The sequence below is a fragment of the Protopterus annectens genome, chromosome 7.part0 (assembly GCF_019279795.1).
Source record: "Protopterus annectens isolate FY-2018-M chromosome 7.part0, PAN1.0, whole genome shotgun sequence".
Taxonomy (NCBI): Eukaryota; Metazoa; Chordata; order Ceratodontiformes; family Protopteridae; genus Protopterus; species Protopterus annectens.
Genome location: NC_056739.1, coordinates 188,588,253 through 188,604,542, shown reverse-complemented (window position 1 = coordinate 188,604,542; position 16,290 = coordinate 188,588,253). Strand labels below are relative to the sequence as shown.

General features: G+C 43.1%; 1 protein-coding gene across 1 annotated transcript in view; it reads left to right on the top strand.

The window, feature by feature from the left end:
• The window catches only part of KDM5B (lysine demethylase 5B), a 2,307,736-nt gene extending 2,305,465 nt beyond the window's left edge, over positions 1-2,271 (top strand). Inside the window, exon 25 of the mRNA XM_044076151.1 lies at positions 1,413-2,271. Within this exon, the coding sequence (XP_043932086.1) occupies positions 1,413-1,550 (138 nt within the window). The 3' untranslated portion in view covers positions 1,551-2,271. The remainder of the gene's footprint in view (positions 1-1,412) is intronic.
• The last annotated feature ends 14,019 nt before the right edge of the window (positions 2,272-16,290 follow it).

Sequence of the window (16,290 nt, the reverse complement as noted above, 5' to 3'; positions counted from 1 at the left end):
TAAAGGGGAAAGGATCCTGCACTCCTTGGACGTGCACAGACCGCTCAGATTCTACCTTGATGGGACTAAGCCCTTCAGAAAATCTGACCAGTTACTAGTCAGCTTTGCAACAGGGGCAGAGGGCAAGGCCATTTCAAAACAAACTATTTCCAAATGGATAGCACACTGCATCCATTTCTGCTACAAGCACCATGGGAAACCAACCCCTCAGGAGGTCAGAACACATTCCACTAGGGCAACATCTACCTCTACAGCATTTCTCAGGGAAGTCCCTACCAAGGACATCCTGGAAGCTGCTACCTGGAGTTCTGTGCACATCTTCACCAGGCATTACCACCTGCCTATCTTTTCCAAATCCTGGGCAGGTTTTGATACAGCAGTCCTGCAAGGCATACTAGCCAGCCCGAACTCCTCTTGACTGTCTCCATCCTTCTTCAGCTTTGGGAATCCACCCAACTGTGACTGCAACAGTGAAACATGAAGAACATAGTACAGTTGTGTACACTTACCATAAATGTAGATGTTCGAGTGTATTCACTGTTGCAGTCCTGGTTTCCCTCTGTCCAGCTCCCTGGTTTTCTCTCTCTCTCTCTTCTCTATGGCTATTATTCACCCCTTCTGGGGTATTGGTATTTACTGTTTACTGGTGGTGTTTTCCCCACCATAACTCAGCTCCCTGTTTGGGGGGCTCCTAACATTTGGGGCAAGAAAAACTGATGTAATGGCGTCGGCTGCCTGTTTTTATACCCCTGACGACCTGACGTCATTCCTGGAGCAACAGCATCCAATGCAGAAATACTAAGTGTCTGATATTCGGGCCGACTGAGGGCTACCTGCATGCAGATAACCCAAGTGTTTGATGACTGCAACAGTGAATACACTCAAACATCTACATTTGTAGTAAGTGTACACAACTGTACTTTCTGTATCATCTCCCGTGGGTATTCCATTCTATGATAAGCAGCCCAGTGACCCCAACTGCATTCTCTATTCCTTTTCTGGGTTATGTGATCTGCTGACTACATCATTGCATGCTGCAGCTCAGAACTGGAGATTGGAAAGCAGGAGTCAAAATAACTCCACTTGCTGAGTGATCCTAGAGCTTGTGGCATTAAGTTGTGAATGTTGTCTAGAATATCACACTTGTTAAACATTTATCATTGTGTAAGGCATAAATTTCTTTTTAAAGCATTTTTTCAACTGTATCTTTAATTTGCTTGAATAATGACTGTATCCTTCCCAAGCAGCACCTTTTTTGTATCTCAGAAGCCTGACTCATGTTATTTGGTTCTTGATATTTATCCTTATCTATAGATTTGTCTGAGGATATTGGTAAAATAATGTGTGAAATTCCATCGAGCTTATTAGATTTTGCCCAGTACTTAAGTTCATTTCCTTTTTGTCTTCCATAGGTGGATTGGGTGCAGTGTGATGGCAGCTGTAATCAGTGGTTTCATCAGATCTGCGTTGGAGTATCTTCAGAAATGGCAGAAAAAGAGGACTATATTTGTTCCAGTTGTAAAGTTAAAGGCATCCTAAGCAGGAAATAAAACTAAAAATTACAGAGGGATTCTATGGGATTTGATGAAACTTAACCACGGTTTCTTAAAAAAAAAAAAAAAGCCACAGGCTGGTAGTAGTAATCCAGCCAAACATGGTGCTACTTCTTATGGGATCACTTTCCACAACTCCTGGGTTTTGTGACACTTTTGTACTTTTTCCTTTTCTTACAAGAACTGTTTCATGATCGCCAAGACTGGGGATATTGAGTTCTTTACCAATTTGAAGGAGCTAAATTTTTTTCTTTGGTTGAATGGCGTTCGTTTCCATACCTCAGTCTGGGATTTTTACTGTCCGGTTATCACAGTGGTTTGGATACGGGAATCTGCACAACTGCACACCAAAAAAAAATGCTGAACTTAGAGATGTTTTGTTCAGTTGAAGCATCTGAATAAAATTTTTCACTTTTATTATTTTTTTTTTTTTTTAAATAGTTTAGGTTTATTTATCCGAGCAATAAGTGATAAGTGTCTGATTTCAGTGGCAGAATTAAATTCTGAGCAGTGTGTTGGTGCTTTAGCATTTGTTGATGTACAAAATACAAATGCCTAGTTTCTAGTGTCACTGATGGCTAGTGCCGTAGCCAACGGAAAGAGCTCTGTAAAGTACATGCCAGTAAACAGCTGTATTTTGGCGTTTTTTTTTTTTTTTTTTTCTGTAGCTTGTATGAAAATGTTGAAGTTTTTATTGTGAAATAAAAACTTGGTTACATTCTTGACTTTTTTTTTAGCATAGACTCATGCTGCAAGTCTGCTTGTGTAGATGTTAATTATTGATGGACAGACAGTATTTTTGAAAGTGTTTGTACAATGTCTGCAAAGTCCACCAGTGGTTTCCATTTTGCAGTCACAAGAACTACATATTTACTTATGTTTTTTTGTGATGGTAACTGCAAGATATAGCAACAAGAGATGTTTATAACAATAATTTCTGCAGTGTGATTCTTAATACCTAGGAATTTGCATGTGGATGTCCATTCATCCATCCTGACACCCTCCACTTCAGACATCATCAGAGCAAAATTGGTCTCTTCCCCACACCAAAGATGTCACCTGGGTGCTTTGGGGGGGGGGGGGGCGCCCACACCATTTTAAGTGGTTTGCCACACAGAGTAGTTAGTCCATTCTTCAGTTTTATCCAAGTAACTTAAAGGGAATTTTTTTTTGTTAATATTATTTTAATTGCTTTGCTACATATTGTACTACATTAAAATTGGTTGTTCGTACAGACCTTTCTGAAGCTAGTGACATCCTTGGAAAAGATCTTAATGGTTGTGCTTCTGGGAGATGGATTCTGGTGAAGGAATGTGACCTTCAGTGCCTTTCTTGTTTAGGCAGTAGTCAACAAGTGTCACGTTGTTTACGCAATAGTCAACAGATGTCATCTTCGGAATACTATGCTGAGTTTAATAAAAAAAAATTCTTATGCAAAACTTAATATCTGTTTTTTCCCTGTGCATACATAAATTTATTTTAAATATTTTATTAACTTGGATAGCACTGGTAAAGCTTGTTTACAGAGCAGACCTGTGGAAAAAGGCTTTTGTTAATAAGCAGTAATACTGTGTAATGGCTTTTCAGAGTCAAAAACAGTTTTCTGTTAATATGCAGCCAGTAAAAAGGTAACTTAAGTACAGTAATTAAGATCAGATTACAGCTTGATCAGTAAAAAAAAGTGAGCAATAACATTGCAATACTGAAGCAGAGTATTTTAGTGTGTGTCTGTGTGTGTAAAGTTCAGCAAATTAAGTAAAATGAAACCAGTTTCCACTCTGGTAAAGTTCAGCAAATTAAGTAAAATGAAACCAGTTTCCACTCTGGGGAAAAATGCATTTCTTGACCAATGGTGTGGGTAATATAGGAAAATATAGTTTAGCTGTGGTCTTTGGTTCTGAGACCATCTGTAGATTTGATAATTCTGGTCTGTAAGCATTCTTTTTAGTAGTGTGAAATATAAAGGTAGTGGGACCAATTTTCTAGGCAAAGTAGTCCTTGTAGAGAGAGAACTCAGCATGGATGTGGAGATGCACCATGTGCAAGTTAGCAGGAAGTCATCAAATATGTTGACTCGGATTGATTTCCTAATGCTGTTAGTAGTGATGAGAGATTATCCCAATCTGTAGGGAGCACAGCTGTAACTAGGGTGAGACAAACAGGTGGTTGCCCTGGACATAAGCTGTTAGGGGCATAGTTGGCAATTGTCAGGGTGGGTATAAGTGGAGTACCAATTCATTAAGATGCTGTAGCAAAGAGCTTATGCAACCCCTTTGCTAAATAATCTACCTTGTATTGTATTTAGTAACTGTAGCAAGGAATTTTCATAAGCTGTTGGCTTTAGTTGGGAAAGATAGTGAAATTTTCTTCATATTGATCAGTGCTGCACTAGCCTCAGCTATATGGTTGTATGCTACCAAGGATATAGTTAGCTGGCCAGCTTCCAAAGCTTCAAGGCACCTTCCACATGCCCAAACTGTGAAGCAGCTCAAGACGAAATGACTAAAACACAAGTTTAGGTGAAAAGACCTTCAGAGCTGTACTGCAACTGAGATGTATGCACCTCTGAGGCTTTTGAGCATTGACAGTCCACTTGTTCCTTTGCTGGGCAGATAAATTCCCTTTGGGGGACTTCCATTATATTTACTGATGTTTTATTACCTTTCTCTTCCGGAAAGTTATTTTAAAGCTCAGAGTATTGTGTTTTAACAGACTGTCTCAAGACAGTAACAGATGTTTAAACAGCGCACTTGTTTTTTCTCTCAGTTTTAAAGTAGTGTAAACTAACAACATATTTTCTGTGGAGAAATGGTTTAATTTTCTATTCTGGGGCTGCCATAGTGTTTGAAAGTGCTTTTATGGTGTTTTTTTTCTATCAAAAAAGTCAATTTGGTGGACTGGTAGTTTTACTAGCATTTGCTGCTTGTTTTCTCTGGGAAAGAAGCACCGTTTTTGGCTTGACCGTGGAACAGATGGTCAGCCCACCAGTCTGTTCTCCTTCCTGACATACAAAGAAAAAGTTAAGCGAACAGCCTTTGCCATCACAGCAGGCTAGTAATTTGCCTTAGCCGCAGGTAGTTGACTATGCTGTAGCCATTTGTTGTACCTCAGGCCACTCATCTTTTACCCCAAATCCCTCTGTAGCACATACAGCCACTGTGGACCAGGGGAAATTCGCACATCCTGTGTGGCTGTTAATGTTCACTCAGTGGGCAAGGAAGAGCCACTCTTATCGGTCCTGGGAGACGGAACAGGGAAGTTTTCTCTGTTGTCAGAATGCTGTGTCCATCCCTCAGGAAGCAGCAGCTACCATTAGTAACCTGGTTGACCCCATTTGTTCTGTCAAAAAGAAACAGAATACCAAGCATGCATGTGCTAGTCCTTAAATTTTTTTGAATAGGGGTAGTTTACTGTGATCGGCTCAATGTTTATTTCAGGCTATCGATCCTTATTGTAGAGTAGTTTCTGGTAAAAGAAGAGGGGGATGTTTTTTTTTTCTGAAGAGATTCAAAACAGGAAGATACAGGGATGAATTCAGAGTTTTGTCCTCAAATTTCTGATCGACTCAAAAGAGAGTTCAGTTTCTGATTCTTCATGTGGTGGTTTCTCTTTCCCTGAGACTATTGCTAGAATGCCCTAGTGTTTTCAGTGGGAGAACACAGGTTTCTAAGCCCTTCAGAAAATACTTTGAGTTGTTACAGAAGGATTTTTCAGAACCTTACTCCCATTCCTCCTGTCTTGTCTTCTTTAGAGGACGTGTGCCTTATTGACTGCAATTTTCCTGACAGTCAGCCAGCTGTCCCTAAAAGGGCAGATAGAATGTATAAAGTTCTTCAGTCTTTTAAAGTTTTATACATTATTTCCAAACCTGATACAACAGCTATAGCCTTAGTTGACACCCCTGCTGCTAAGTACTTAGTTTATTCCAATCCTGCGCTTTCTAATAAGGATGGGGAAAAATGTATATTTCTACAACTTTGATTTCAGAAATTTAAATTGTCAGGCTGGTGTGTTTGTTCTGACATTGTGAAAGAATGTGGAAGGTTATAGCTGTGGTTTATTCTTCTGAAGAAAAAAAATATTTTAAATAACTTGGTTTCCTCTATTTGCATAGGTCACTACTCATTGTTTGCAGTGTGTGTATGACTGTGTTGATATTGCATCTAGGGTTATGGCCACTGGTACTGTTTTAAGGAGGTTTGGTTAGCTACATTCTTAGAACCACCCAGATTTATAAAACTAGATTTTAAATTCTCTCTCGGATACAGTTTGTGGTGGCCCCTCTGCTATAGCAGTGATCAAAAAGTGTGATGAAAGGTGCAAAAGATTGTCCAGGGAATTCCTCCTCTATCAAGTTGTCCAGTGAGTTTTCTTTCTCCTCATCCAACTTTGGAAAAAAACAGAATAGTCTCAACAAAGTTCAGGTAGACATAGGGGGATCCAAAAAGAAGTCTCAAACCTCCCAAAACCAAGGATGGTTCAAGTCTGTATGACTGTTCAGTAAACCTTGGGACTCCTCCCACGCTGGCCCTTTCTCTGTCCCAGAAATTTTCAATCTCCATTTTTTCTGTTTGGCAACAGAGAGTTTCAGACAAATGGAATCTGAAAATCATTCATTAGGGTTACAGATGGCAATGGGAAGAAATTATTCCTTTTGAGGGTGTCATTCCTCATCTTGCAGATCAGACTTTCTTGTTTCTATCTGTTCTTCATCACATGTTGTCCCTAGGAATGTTAAAGCCAGTTCCTCCTTCCAAGGTGGGAAGGGGCTTTATTCAAGGATGCTTCTAGTGCCAAAGAAAGAAAATGCTTGGTGATCTGTTATAGATCTTTCCTGCATAAACCTGTTTGTGAAAGTGCCCAAATTCAAAGTGATGTCACTTTGCAATCTGTTACATCCTCTTCCTCCAAGTTTCCTGGTAACACTAGATGTAAAAGATGCTTATTACATCCATATTCATGCATACTTCAGGTATTTCTTAAGGTTTTGTGTGATTGATTCACATTTTCACTTCTCCGCCTTACCTTTTGTACAATCCCCTGCACCAAGAGTTTTCACAAAGTGTCTAGCTCCAATTATAACGCATTGCAGGCTACAGGTTATCCACATTTTTCCATAGTTGGGCAACTTGCTTAACTTTGCAGACTCTCTCTCAAAATGACAGAGTCTTTCTCTTGGCTGAGATTCCAAGAGAGCATTTAAAAAGTCTATGTTCTTCGTGTTTCACTGTTGCAGTCATTACATTTGGGTAATCTGCTGGCAGGTTGCCCTCAGTCAGCCTGATTAACAAAATCTTGGGTCCTGCATCGGTTGCTGTCCCTTCTTCCATGACGTCAGATCGTCAGGGGTATAAAACATGCAGCCAACGCCATTGCATTAGTCTTTCTTGCCGTGCGGTGCCCGAAGCAGAAGCAGTTCGCAAGTGCCGGTCAGCAGACTCCTGAAATTTTCGTTTTCGAGTTTCAGAACTGAAGTCTTCAACTTAAAGCTAAGTACCCCATTGGGGAAACTTTTTCTTGCTTCTTACCGATGTCAGTAAAAGTTAATAATTGCATTACTTGTGGGAAACAAATACCTCGTAAGGATTTCCATTTGTACTGTATTCCTTGCCTAGGCCCTGACCACTACGTACCTTGCTGTCATTTTTGTGCTTTATTTAATCAACGCACTATTAAACGTTGGTACATTTTTGCATCTAAATACTTTGGCTCACGCTTCAATTATCCATAAATGTCGTCAGTTAGCAATCCGACTACCGGAATACCTAAAAAACACAAAGAAAAAGAGACAGGCAGTTGAGGTCCAAAACTGCCGACGAAGCTTCTAAGCCAGTCGCCAGTTCGCCAGTACTCAGTGAGGCACTTTTGCAGCCCCTGATGCCCGCTAATTCTCATTCGCAGGCCTCTACTGAGACCCATTCGGAGTCCGGTATGCCAGGAGATGCTTCAATTATGGAACCCGCGGATGTCTCTACCCTTGGATGGATCATGAGCTGCTGTGCAGGCACCGGCTTCTGAGTGTTTTCAGGCCTACAGATTTGTATATTAGACTGACGCCATCTTCAAAACTAAGGCCAAAATCTCGACCTATGTCTAAAAAAAACGACGCCTGGGCCACATGTGCAGGCCCCTATGCCTAAGAAACAAATGATCAAAATGGCTGAAGATTTAATTACTCTGATCAGGGGTAGTCAACCCCCCCCTTCTAAGAGGCCTAGGCAAGATATTGACTATGAATCCTCTGAACAAGATTCTATTTCTTCTGATTCTTCTAATGAACAGGAATTGTCTATACTTACTTATGAGGACTCTGATGCACAAGATTCCATTCCTTCTGCTTCTCCCCCTGAGGATTTTTCTTTTGGGGAAATTGCATACCTTAAGGGAACATTTCCACTGGGAAAGTCAAGATTTTTCTGAATCTAAAAAGAGACTTGGGGATTTCTTCCTTCTTCCTCATCATAGGTCTTTGGCTATACCTCCTGTTCTAGACATTGTTGAGGATGTTTTTTCAGAATCTAGTATGGCTCCTGATTCTCTGCCTCCAGCTCCTTGTAAGCCAGACAGATACTACAGGGTTCCTGACTCCCACAAATTTATTTTCAAAAACCTTGTTGGGGATCCTGAAACTATTTCTCAGTGTCCCAAGGGCATTAAGGCTTCTACTGCTAAAAATCCTACCTCTTCTGATAGAGATTCCAGGATGCTGGATAGATGGGGTAAGAAGGTTTACACTTCTGCAACCTTGGCAATCAGGGCTTTAAACTGTCAGTTTCATATGCTTAAATATCAACAGCATATCATGGGACTACTGAAACAGAAAATGATTTTAAGTTCTGACTGTGTGGAAAATAAAGATTTACAGGATCTATTGCATTCAGCTGAACAAGTTGGAAAACATACTTTGCAATGTGGTTTTGATTCTTTGGAGGCCTGTTGCAGGGCTGCTGTAACTGGGTCTGTGTTAAGAAGGCATGCTTGGCTCAAAGAGCAAACTCTGCCTGATCATGTTAAAGCGAAATTGTTGGATGCTCCTTTACAACAGGACCGTCTCTGTGGTAATAGGGCTGAAGAAGTTCTAACAAAGGTGGAAGATTAAGCTAAATCTATGCAAACTGTGAAAGAGTTTTTTTACAGGTGCAACCACCATGATTTAGTAGGCACTGGCCTACTAAGAACTGGTCCTTTCCAGTCCCTTCGAGAGCCACTCAAGTCAAACCCAGACATTCCAAAGGCACCAGGTTTCAGTCCCAAGGGACTTTCAGAACAAAACAATGGGGTGCCTCCTCTTCCAAATCTGGAAACAACAAGACACCTCCCTATGGTAAGCAATCTCAATGACTTTCCTTTACACTTTCCAAGCACTTACCTTTTAGCCGCCCCTTGGGGGGGGGGGGGCTGGCTCTTCATGCAAGAAACTGGCAACTTATAACCCAGGACAAATGGGTTTTAAATATAGTTTCCCAGTGATACAGATTTTATTTTCACACGTTGCCAATTCCAAACTGATGGCCAGACCTGCCCCCAAATCAGTGGGCAGAGGCCCAGAAACAAGTACTTTCCCTCATGAGCATGGGGGCTATTCAACCAGTACCAGAAGAGGAAAAGGGACAAGGTTTCTATTCAAGACTTTTCCTGGTACCCAGAAAAGGCAAATCATGTCCAATTCTGGACTTATCTACTCTAAACACCTTTCTGGACATTCCAAAATTCAAGATGCTAACTCTTCACCAGTTACTCCCTATGCTAGGCAAAGATGTCTGGTTGGCTACTCTAGTTTTAAAAGAGGCTTACTTGCATATCCCAATCAGGGAATCTTGCAGAAGATACCTCCGCTTCAAAGCAGGCTACTTGCATTACCAGTTCTCTGCACTGCCCTTTGGCTTATCTACTGCGCCCAGGGTCTTTACAAAGTGCCTGGCTCCAGTAATTGCATTTTGCAGGCAAAGAAATATTCAAATATACTCATACCTGGATGATTGTCTAATTCAGGCAGAAAACAGACATTCTTCTAAAACATCTGGCGTTTGTAAAAAGGGTTCTAACTTGTCTAGGGTACACCATAAACGAAAAGAAATCACAACTGGTACCCTCTCAAAAAATTACATTCCTGGGTGTAAGCTTGAATACATCTGCCCAAATAGCTTACCTTACACCAGAAAAGCAAATTCATTTGGTGACTTACTTCAAACAGGTGGCCACAAAAACCCTGCTATCTGCAAGACAAATTCTGCAAGCCTTGGGGTTCATGGTAGTCTGCATTCTTCTAATTCCATATGCAAGACTGCATATGAGGAAACCAGTGGTACTTAAAAAGTTTATGGAGTCAACATTGTCACAGCCTGGAAACAATGATTCCTATCATACTTTGCCTGCAACTAGAGTGTTCCTATGGTGAGCAGAGGCCTGCCACCAAAACAAGGGACTGTCATTCACACCCCCCCCCCCCGCTGCCCAAACCCTAACTACAGATGCATCAGACTATGATTGGAGGCTCATCTGGCAGGGAAGTGCATTCAGGGCAAATGGAGCCCAAATCAAATGCACCTTCATATCAGTCAAAAAGAAATGCTAGCTGTACAGAATGCACTGACAGCCTTCAAGGACTACCTTCATCCAGGACAATTACTGATAAAGATGGACAACACTGTTATGTGGTACATAAACAAGCAGGGGGGGGGTACACACTCATAGGACAAATGATAAAAATTATTTTGATGCTTCAGACTGGCTTCGCCAACACTGGTACTCTCTCCTGCGCAGTGTGTCGCACCTTCCACCGTGGCATCTGCCTCAAGACACCTTACTGTCTCAGCAGAGCAACCAAACTCTGCACACTCGGCTCCAAACTTTGAATCTTGTAACGTGGCTAATCACCTAAATTCGCCCTTAGCATCCCTCAGCAAACCTGTGATGGATGTCATTTTGGAGGCAAGAAGACCTAGTACTAGAAAATCTTATGCTGACAAATGGAAAAGATTCTGTGCCTGGAATCAATCTCAAGAAATAAGCACAGCAGTGCCCAACATTCCTCAAATTATGCAATACTTAACTGAGATGCTTCACAAGGGCCTGTCCTTTTCTTCCAGAAAAATCCATGCCCCAGCCATTTCAGCTCATTACAACACAGAACCTCCCCTCTTCTCTCAACCTCTGTTAAAGCAGCATCTCAGAGGGGCCAAAAACATAAGACCACCCAGGAGAGCTCCAACCCCTTGGCATTACCACTTGCCAATTTTTTCTAAATCCAGAGCTGGCTTTGCCACTGCAGTCTTGCAGGGCCTTATAGCTGGTCCTAATGCTATCTAATTACCTCCTCCCATCCTTAGCTTTGGGAATCTACCCAAATGTGATGATTGCAACAGTGAAACACGAAGAACGTAATACAGTTGTGTACACCTACCATAAATGTAGATGTTCAAATGTATTCACTGTTGCAGTCCTGGTTACCCTCCCTCCAAGCCCCCTGACTTCTATTGACTATACCTATTCTTGTTTGCTGTGCCTTAAGCTTTTTGGTGTATTTGCTTTTCTGTTGGAGGTGTAACCTTGTATAGAATTGCTTCCCATTATGGGGGCACCTGACATCTGGGGCAAGAAAAACTGATGTAGTGGCATCGGCTGCATACTTTATACCCCTGACTACCTGACGTCATGGAAGATGAGACAACAACCGATGCAGGACCCAAGACTTTGATAATCAGGCCGACTGAGGGCTACCTGCAAGCAGATAACCCAAATGTGATGACTGCAACAGTGAATACACTCTAACATCTGCATTTATGGTAAGTGTACACAACTGTACTTTTCCCTACCACCTTCCCCCTTATATTTCCTTATTTCTATATCTTCCTAGGGTCTCCTACCTATTGGGGCAAGAAAAACTGATGTAATGACGTCTGCTGCCACACTTTATAGCCCTGATGACCTGATGTTAGCCACAGTCTCTAGACAGCCAATGCAGGAGGGGAATCATTTACTGTGGTATTCAAGCCGGCTGAGGGCTACCCTGCAGGGATAACCCACAAGTGATGACTGTAACAATGAATGCATTCTAACATCTACATTTATGGTAAGTGTACACAACTGTAATTTCTGGGGTGCTCATTCCTTTCTTTTGGGGACTTTTGGCCCCAAGGGAGTTGGGGAGGGAATCCTTGGGACCTTCGGTTTTCCTGGTTTTTAGAGAAGTTTTTCTCTGCAGACAGAGCACCAGACCCTTTGACTTCATTCCTCCCAGTGCTTCTGCATCAGATCTGGGCCTTGAACCTTCCATTTCTGTCCAGTTTTAGCCTGCCTCCGAGGACCTTCAGACCATTCCATTTAAGGTGGCCCCCTCCTCTTCTGACTCCTCACTTGAATATCCCATGGAAGAGATTCCATAGAAGATGTGCAAGAGGAGAGGCTTGGACTCCCCTATGGAGAGTCCCTCACTGAGGATACGGACTATGATGTAGTAAAAAGGTGTCCCAAATCACCAATCGATGTCTCTTTAGCAGACATATTAGAAATTTTAAAGCAAAAAGTGGCTGGCCATCCAAAAAATCCTCTGGAGGAATTCATATCCTTGGAGGCCTTTGGGGTGGGACCATCTACATCTTGGATAGTCCCTTCCAGTGGATGCTGTTATAGATCTCATCACCCATTGGGCCTGGAAGGAACTGGACACCATAGAGCCTGTACCAGAGCACCCTAACAAGATCCTTTCTCCTCCCGAGGATAGAACATTTCGGAGTAAGGGCATCCCCACTGACGCTATGGTGATGGTAGCAGCTACAAAGAAAAAGCTCACACAACAGAGCTCAGCAGTCCACCCGCCAAACAGGGAGAGCATTGGACAGGTTTGGAAAGCACACCTTTGCCTCAGTGACTTTTCCACTTAGAGTGCCTGCAGAGAGACCTGGTTAAGGAACTTTTAGTTCTTGGTGGAGTGCTTGCATAAGGAGGAGCTGGAAAAGGCTTCTAAGCTGACCACTCTTACTTCCCTGGCAAACCTTTCCATGAGGATAATTTTCCATTCATCTGAAGGATCCTCGAGGAAAGCCATTGTGATATGCAGACTTGCATCTATAATGCTTTGTGATTTTGTAGAGCACTTTAAGACATTCTATGTCAGTGCCCCTTTTGATGGTTTTTCCTTTTTTGGACTATCAGTTAGACACCCTGACCTGTAGCAAACAAGAAGGTAAGACCTTATCTGCCATGGGGATCAGGTTCTGTACCACTCAGCAAACCTGAGGGGCTAATGAGACTTGATTCCGAAAATCACAAGGTTCCTTTCCTGATTAAAGCAGAGAGTACTCCTCCAGAGGCAGAGGAGGAGGATTTAATGGGAGATGCTGCCGTAGAGGCAGAAAGGCCTGCAAAACCAGGGCTTCAAAGAACCCTTTTCTGGCAAGCCCTTTCAGTGCTCCTGAAGCGCTGCCCAACTGTTGTTACTCTGGAGGCAGTCGGGGACCATTTTTCTTTCCACCCAGATGCCTGGAGCCAAATCACGAGAAATGCTTGAGTACAAAGCATAATATCTAGAGGCTGCTGCATTCAATTTTCTTTTACCCCTCCAAAAGTAGCTCCCTAAGATTCCACCCAGCCAGAGGGAGTTGATGGTTCGAGAGATCAAAAGATTACTGCAAAAGAGAGTCATCCAAGAGGCCCCAACTGAACAGAGAGGATCTGGAACTTGCTCCCGTTTCTTTTTGGTGCCAAAAAAACTGAAGACCTGAGGCCTATCCTAGACCTAAGCAAACGTAATTTATATGTAAAGAAAGAGAAGTTCGGATGGTGACAGTTCAGTCTATCCTTCCATTATTAAGGAAAGATGATTGGATGTGCTCTATGGACTTTAAGGATGCGTACTATCACATAAAAATAGACAGGTGCTCTATAAGTCCCCTGTGCTTCCGCATAAGAGCCAATCACTTCAATTCAGAGCGCTGCCCTTTGGTCTCATCACAGACCCCTGGGTGGTTACCCAAGTGCATGGCAGTAGATGTTCGTGTTTCACTGTTGTCATCACATTTGGGTTATCACTGCCAGGGTAGCCCTCGGCCAGCCCAAATACCAGAGGCTTAGTATTTCTGCATCAGTTGCTGACACTTCAGGACTGACATCAGGTCGTCAGTAGTATAAAGTAAGGCAGCCGACACCATTACATCAGTCTTTCTTGCCATGGAGCCTGAAGCCGAAGCAGTTTGCACGAGTGCCGGTCGGCTGCTACCTGAGTTTTGTCTACTGAATTGAAGCTGAAGTCTTCTAAAGCTAAATACCCCATTGGGGATCCTTTTCTCTTGCACTAACCAATGTCAGTTGTCTCGCCTGTGGAAAGCAAATACCACACCGAGACTTTCACTCTTTACTGCGTCACTTGTTTAGGCCCAGACCACAACGTCCCCCACTGTCGCTTCTGTGCTTTGTTCAATGCCAGAACTATCCATCATTGGGCCCTTATTGTAGCTAGATATTTTTGCTTACAGTCCTCTGACTCTGATATGGCTTCGGTAAGCCATCCGACAGCAGATCTTCCAAAAAAACGTAAAGATAGAGGCCGAGACCGCACAGGTCCAAACCTACCGACGCTCCCGTTAAGCTAGTAAGTCAGTTCTCCGGTCCTCAGTGAGGTGCTTTCACAGCCCCTGATGCCCGCTTCTGTGGATACGCAGGCCACTACTGAGACCATTTCAGAGTCCAGTATGCCACAAAACTCTTCTTTGACTAAGGATCCTGCGGTCGTCTCTACCTTGGATGGGTCAGGAGCCGCTGAGCAGGCACCGGCTTCTGAGGAAGTCCTTCGCACTACCGATTCTTGACACAAACCGTCTTCTGTTCTGAACTACTGTTCTTTTGAAAACGAATGAGTTTCTTAGGCCCAGGGTATGAACCACACCCAAGAAACCAATGGCCCAATCTCAGGCACCTGCTTCCTTGCCTCACTCTCATATTCTTAAAATGGTGGAAGACCTTATGCTGATAAAGGAAAGCCAAGCTACCCCCTCCAAAAGAAAAAGAGCTGTCCCCTGTAGTTTTGTCTGAACAAGAGTCTGATTACTCTGATGCATCTGAATATGAAGACATGCAACCCCTCTATACTTATGAGGATTCTGATGCAGAGGATTCCATCCCTTCAGCCTCTCCACCAGAGAATTTTTCCTTTGGGGAAACCCTTCATACCTTAGGGGAGCATTTCCAGTGGGAGAGTCAGGACTACTCTCAGTCTAAAAAGAGACTCAGGGAATTCTTAGATCTTCCACAGCACACACCCTTGGCCATCCCCTCAGTCTTGGTTATTGTGGAGGATGTTTTCCTGGAATCCAACTCGACTCCTGATACCCTCCCTCCTGCACCCAGAAAACCAGACAGGTACTACAGAGTCCCTGACTCTCACAAATTTCTATTTAAAAATCCTACTGCTGACCCTGAGGTAATTTCTCAAGGGCTTAAAGGGATTAAAGCAACCTCTGCTAAGAATCCCACCCCCTCAGATAGGGATTCCCAAGCACTAGACAGATGGGGTAAAAAGTATACACTTCAGCTACTCTTGATATCAGGGCACTAAATTGTCAGTTCCATATACTAAAATTTCAGCCACATACCCTGGAACTCCTCAAAGAAAAAAATGTCTTCCTTTCCTTGCTTGTGCAGAATCTAAAGCGTTACAAGTGTTAATGCATTAATTCATTCTGCAAGTCAAGTAACTAAACACACCTTGAACTGTGGTTTTGATGCCCTAGAAGCTTCTTGCAGGGCAGAGGTCACTGGATCTGTCATTAGCAGGCATGCATGGCTTAATGAACAGCCCTTGCTAGACCATGTCATATCTAAATTGTTGGATGCCCCCTTGCATAAAGACAACTTATTTGGCACTAAGACAGAAGAGGTCTTTAAAAAGATGGAAGAAAAGGCAAAATCTATGCAAACAGTTAAGGATTTCTTACAGGTCCAGCAGGTATTGTCCCACCAAGCACTGGTCCTTTACTGCTCCCACTAAGCCAGTTCAGCCCAGACCCTGTGGAAGCAGACCCCCCCCCCCAGACAGCAGCCACAGGGAATGCAGAGATCTAAGCAGTGGACTACCTCCAAGTCAAAACCAGGGAGTTCTGAGCCACTCACCTCCCCCAACCCCTCCCTCTACCCACCTTCACTTACCCCTAGGAGGAAAACTCTCCTTTCACACAAGCACCTGGGCCACCATTACCAACGACCACTGGGTTCTCAAAAATGTCCCAGGGATACAAATTTTCTTTCAACACCCTTCCAACCCCAAAAGGGTTTCCAGATCTACCTTCAAACCAGTAGGCAGAGGCGCAAAAGCAAGTCCTTTCCCTGCTCTGTATGAGGGCAGTAGAGCACGTTCCTGCAGAACGGAAAGGCCAAGGTTTCTACTCCAGACTTTTTCTGGTACCTGCAAAAGAGGGCACCTGGCACCCCATCCTCGATCTATCCATTCTAAACACCTTCCTGGTGATCCCAAAATTCATAATGCTCACCCTCCAGCAACTGCTACCCATGCTGTCCAAGGATGCTTGGCTAGCCACCCTAGATCTAAGAGGCCTACCTCCACATTCCTATCAGGGAATCATGCAGGAAATATCTCCGTTTCAGGACAGGATCTCAGCACTTTCAGTTCTCTTGCATTTCCCTTTGGCTTATCTACTGCTCCCAGAGTTTTCACAAAATGTCTGGCTCCGGCCATACTTAGACAACTGCCTAATTCATGCAGACAGCCAGGAAAAGCTGCTCA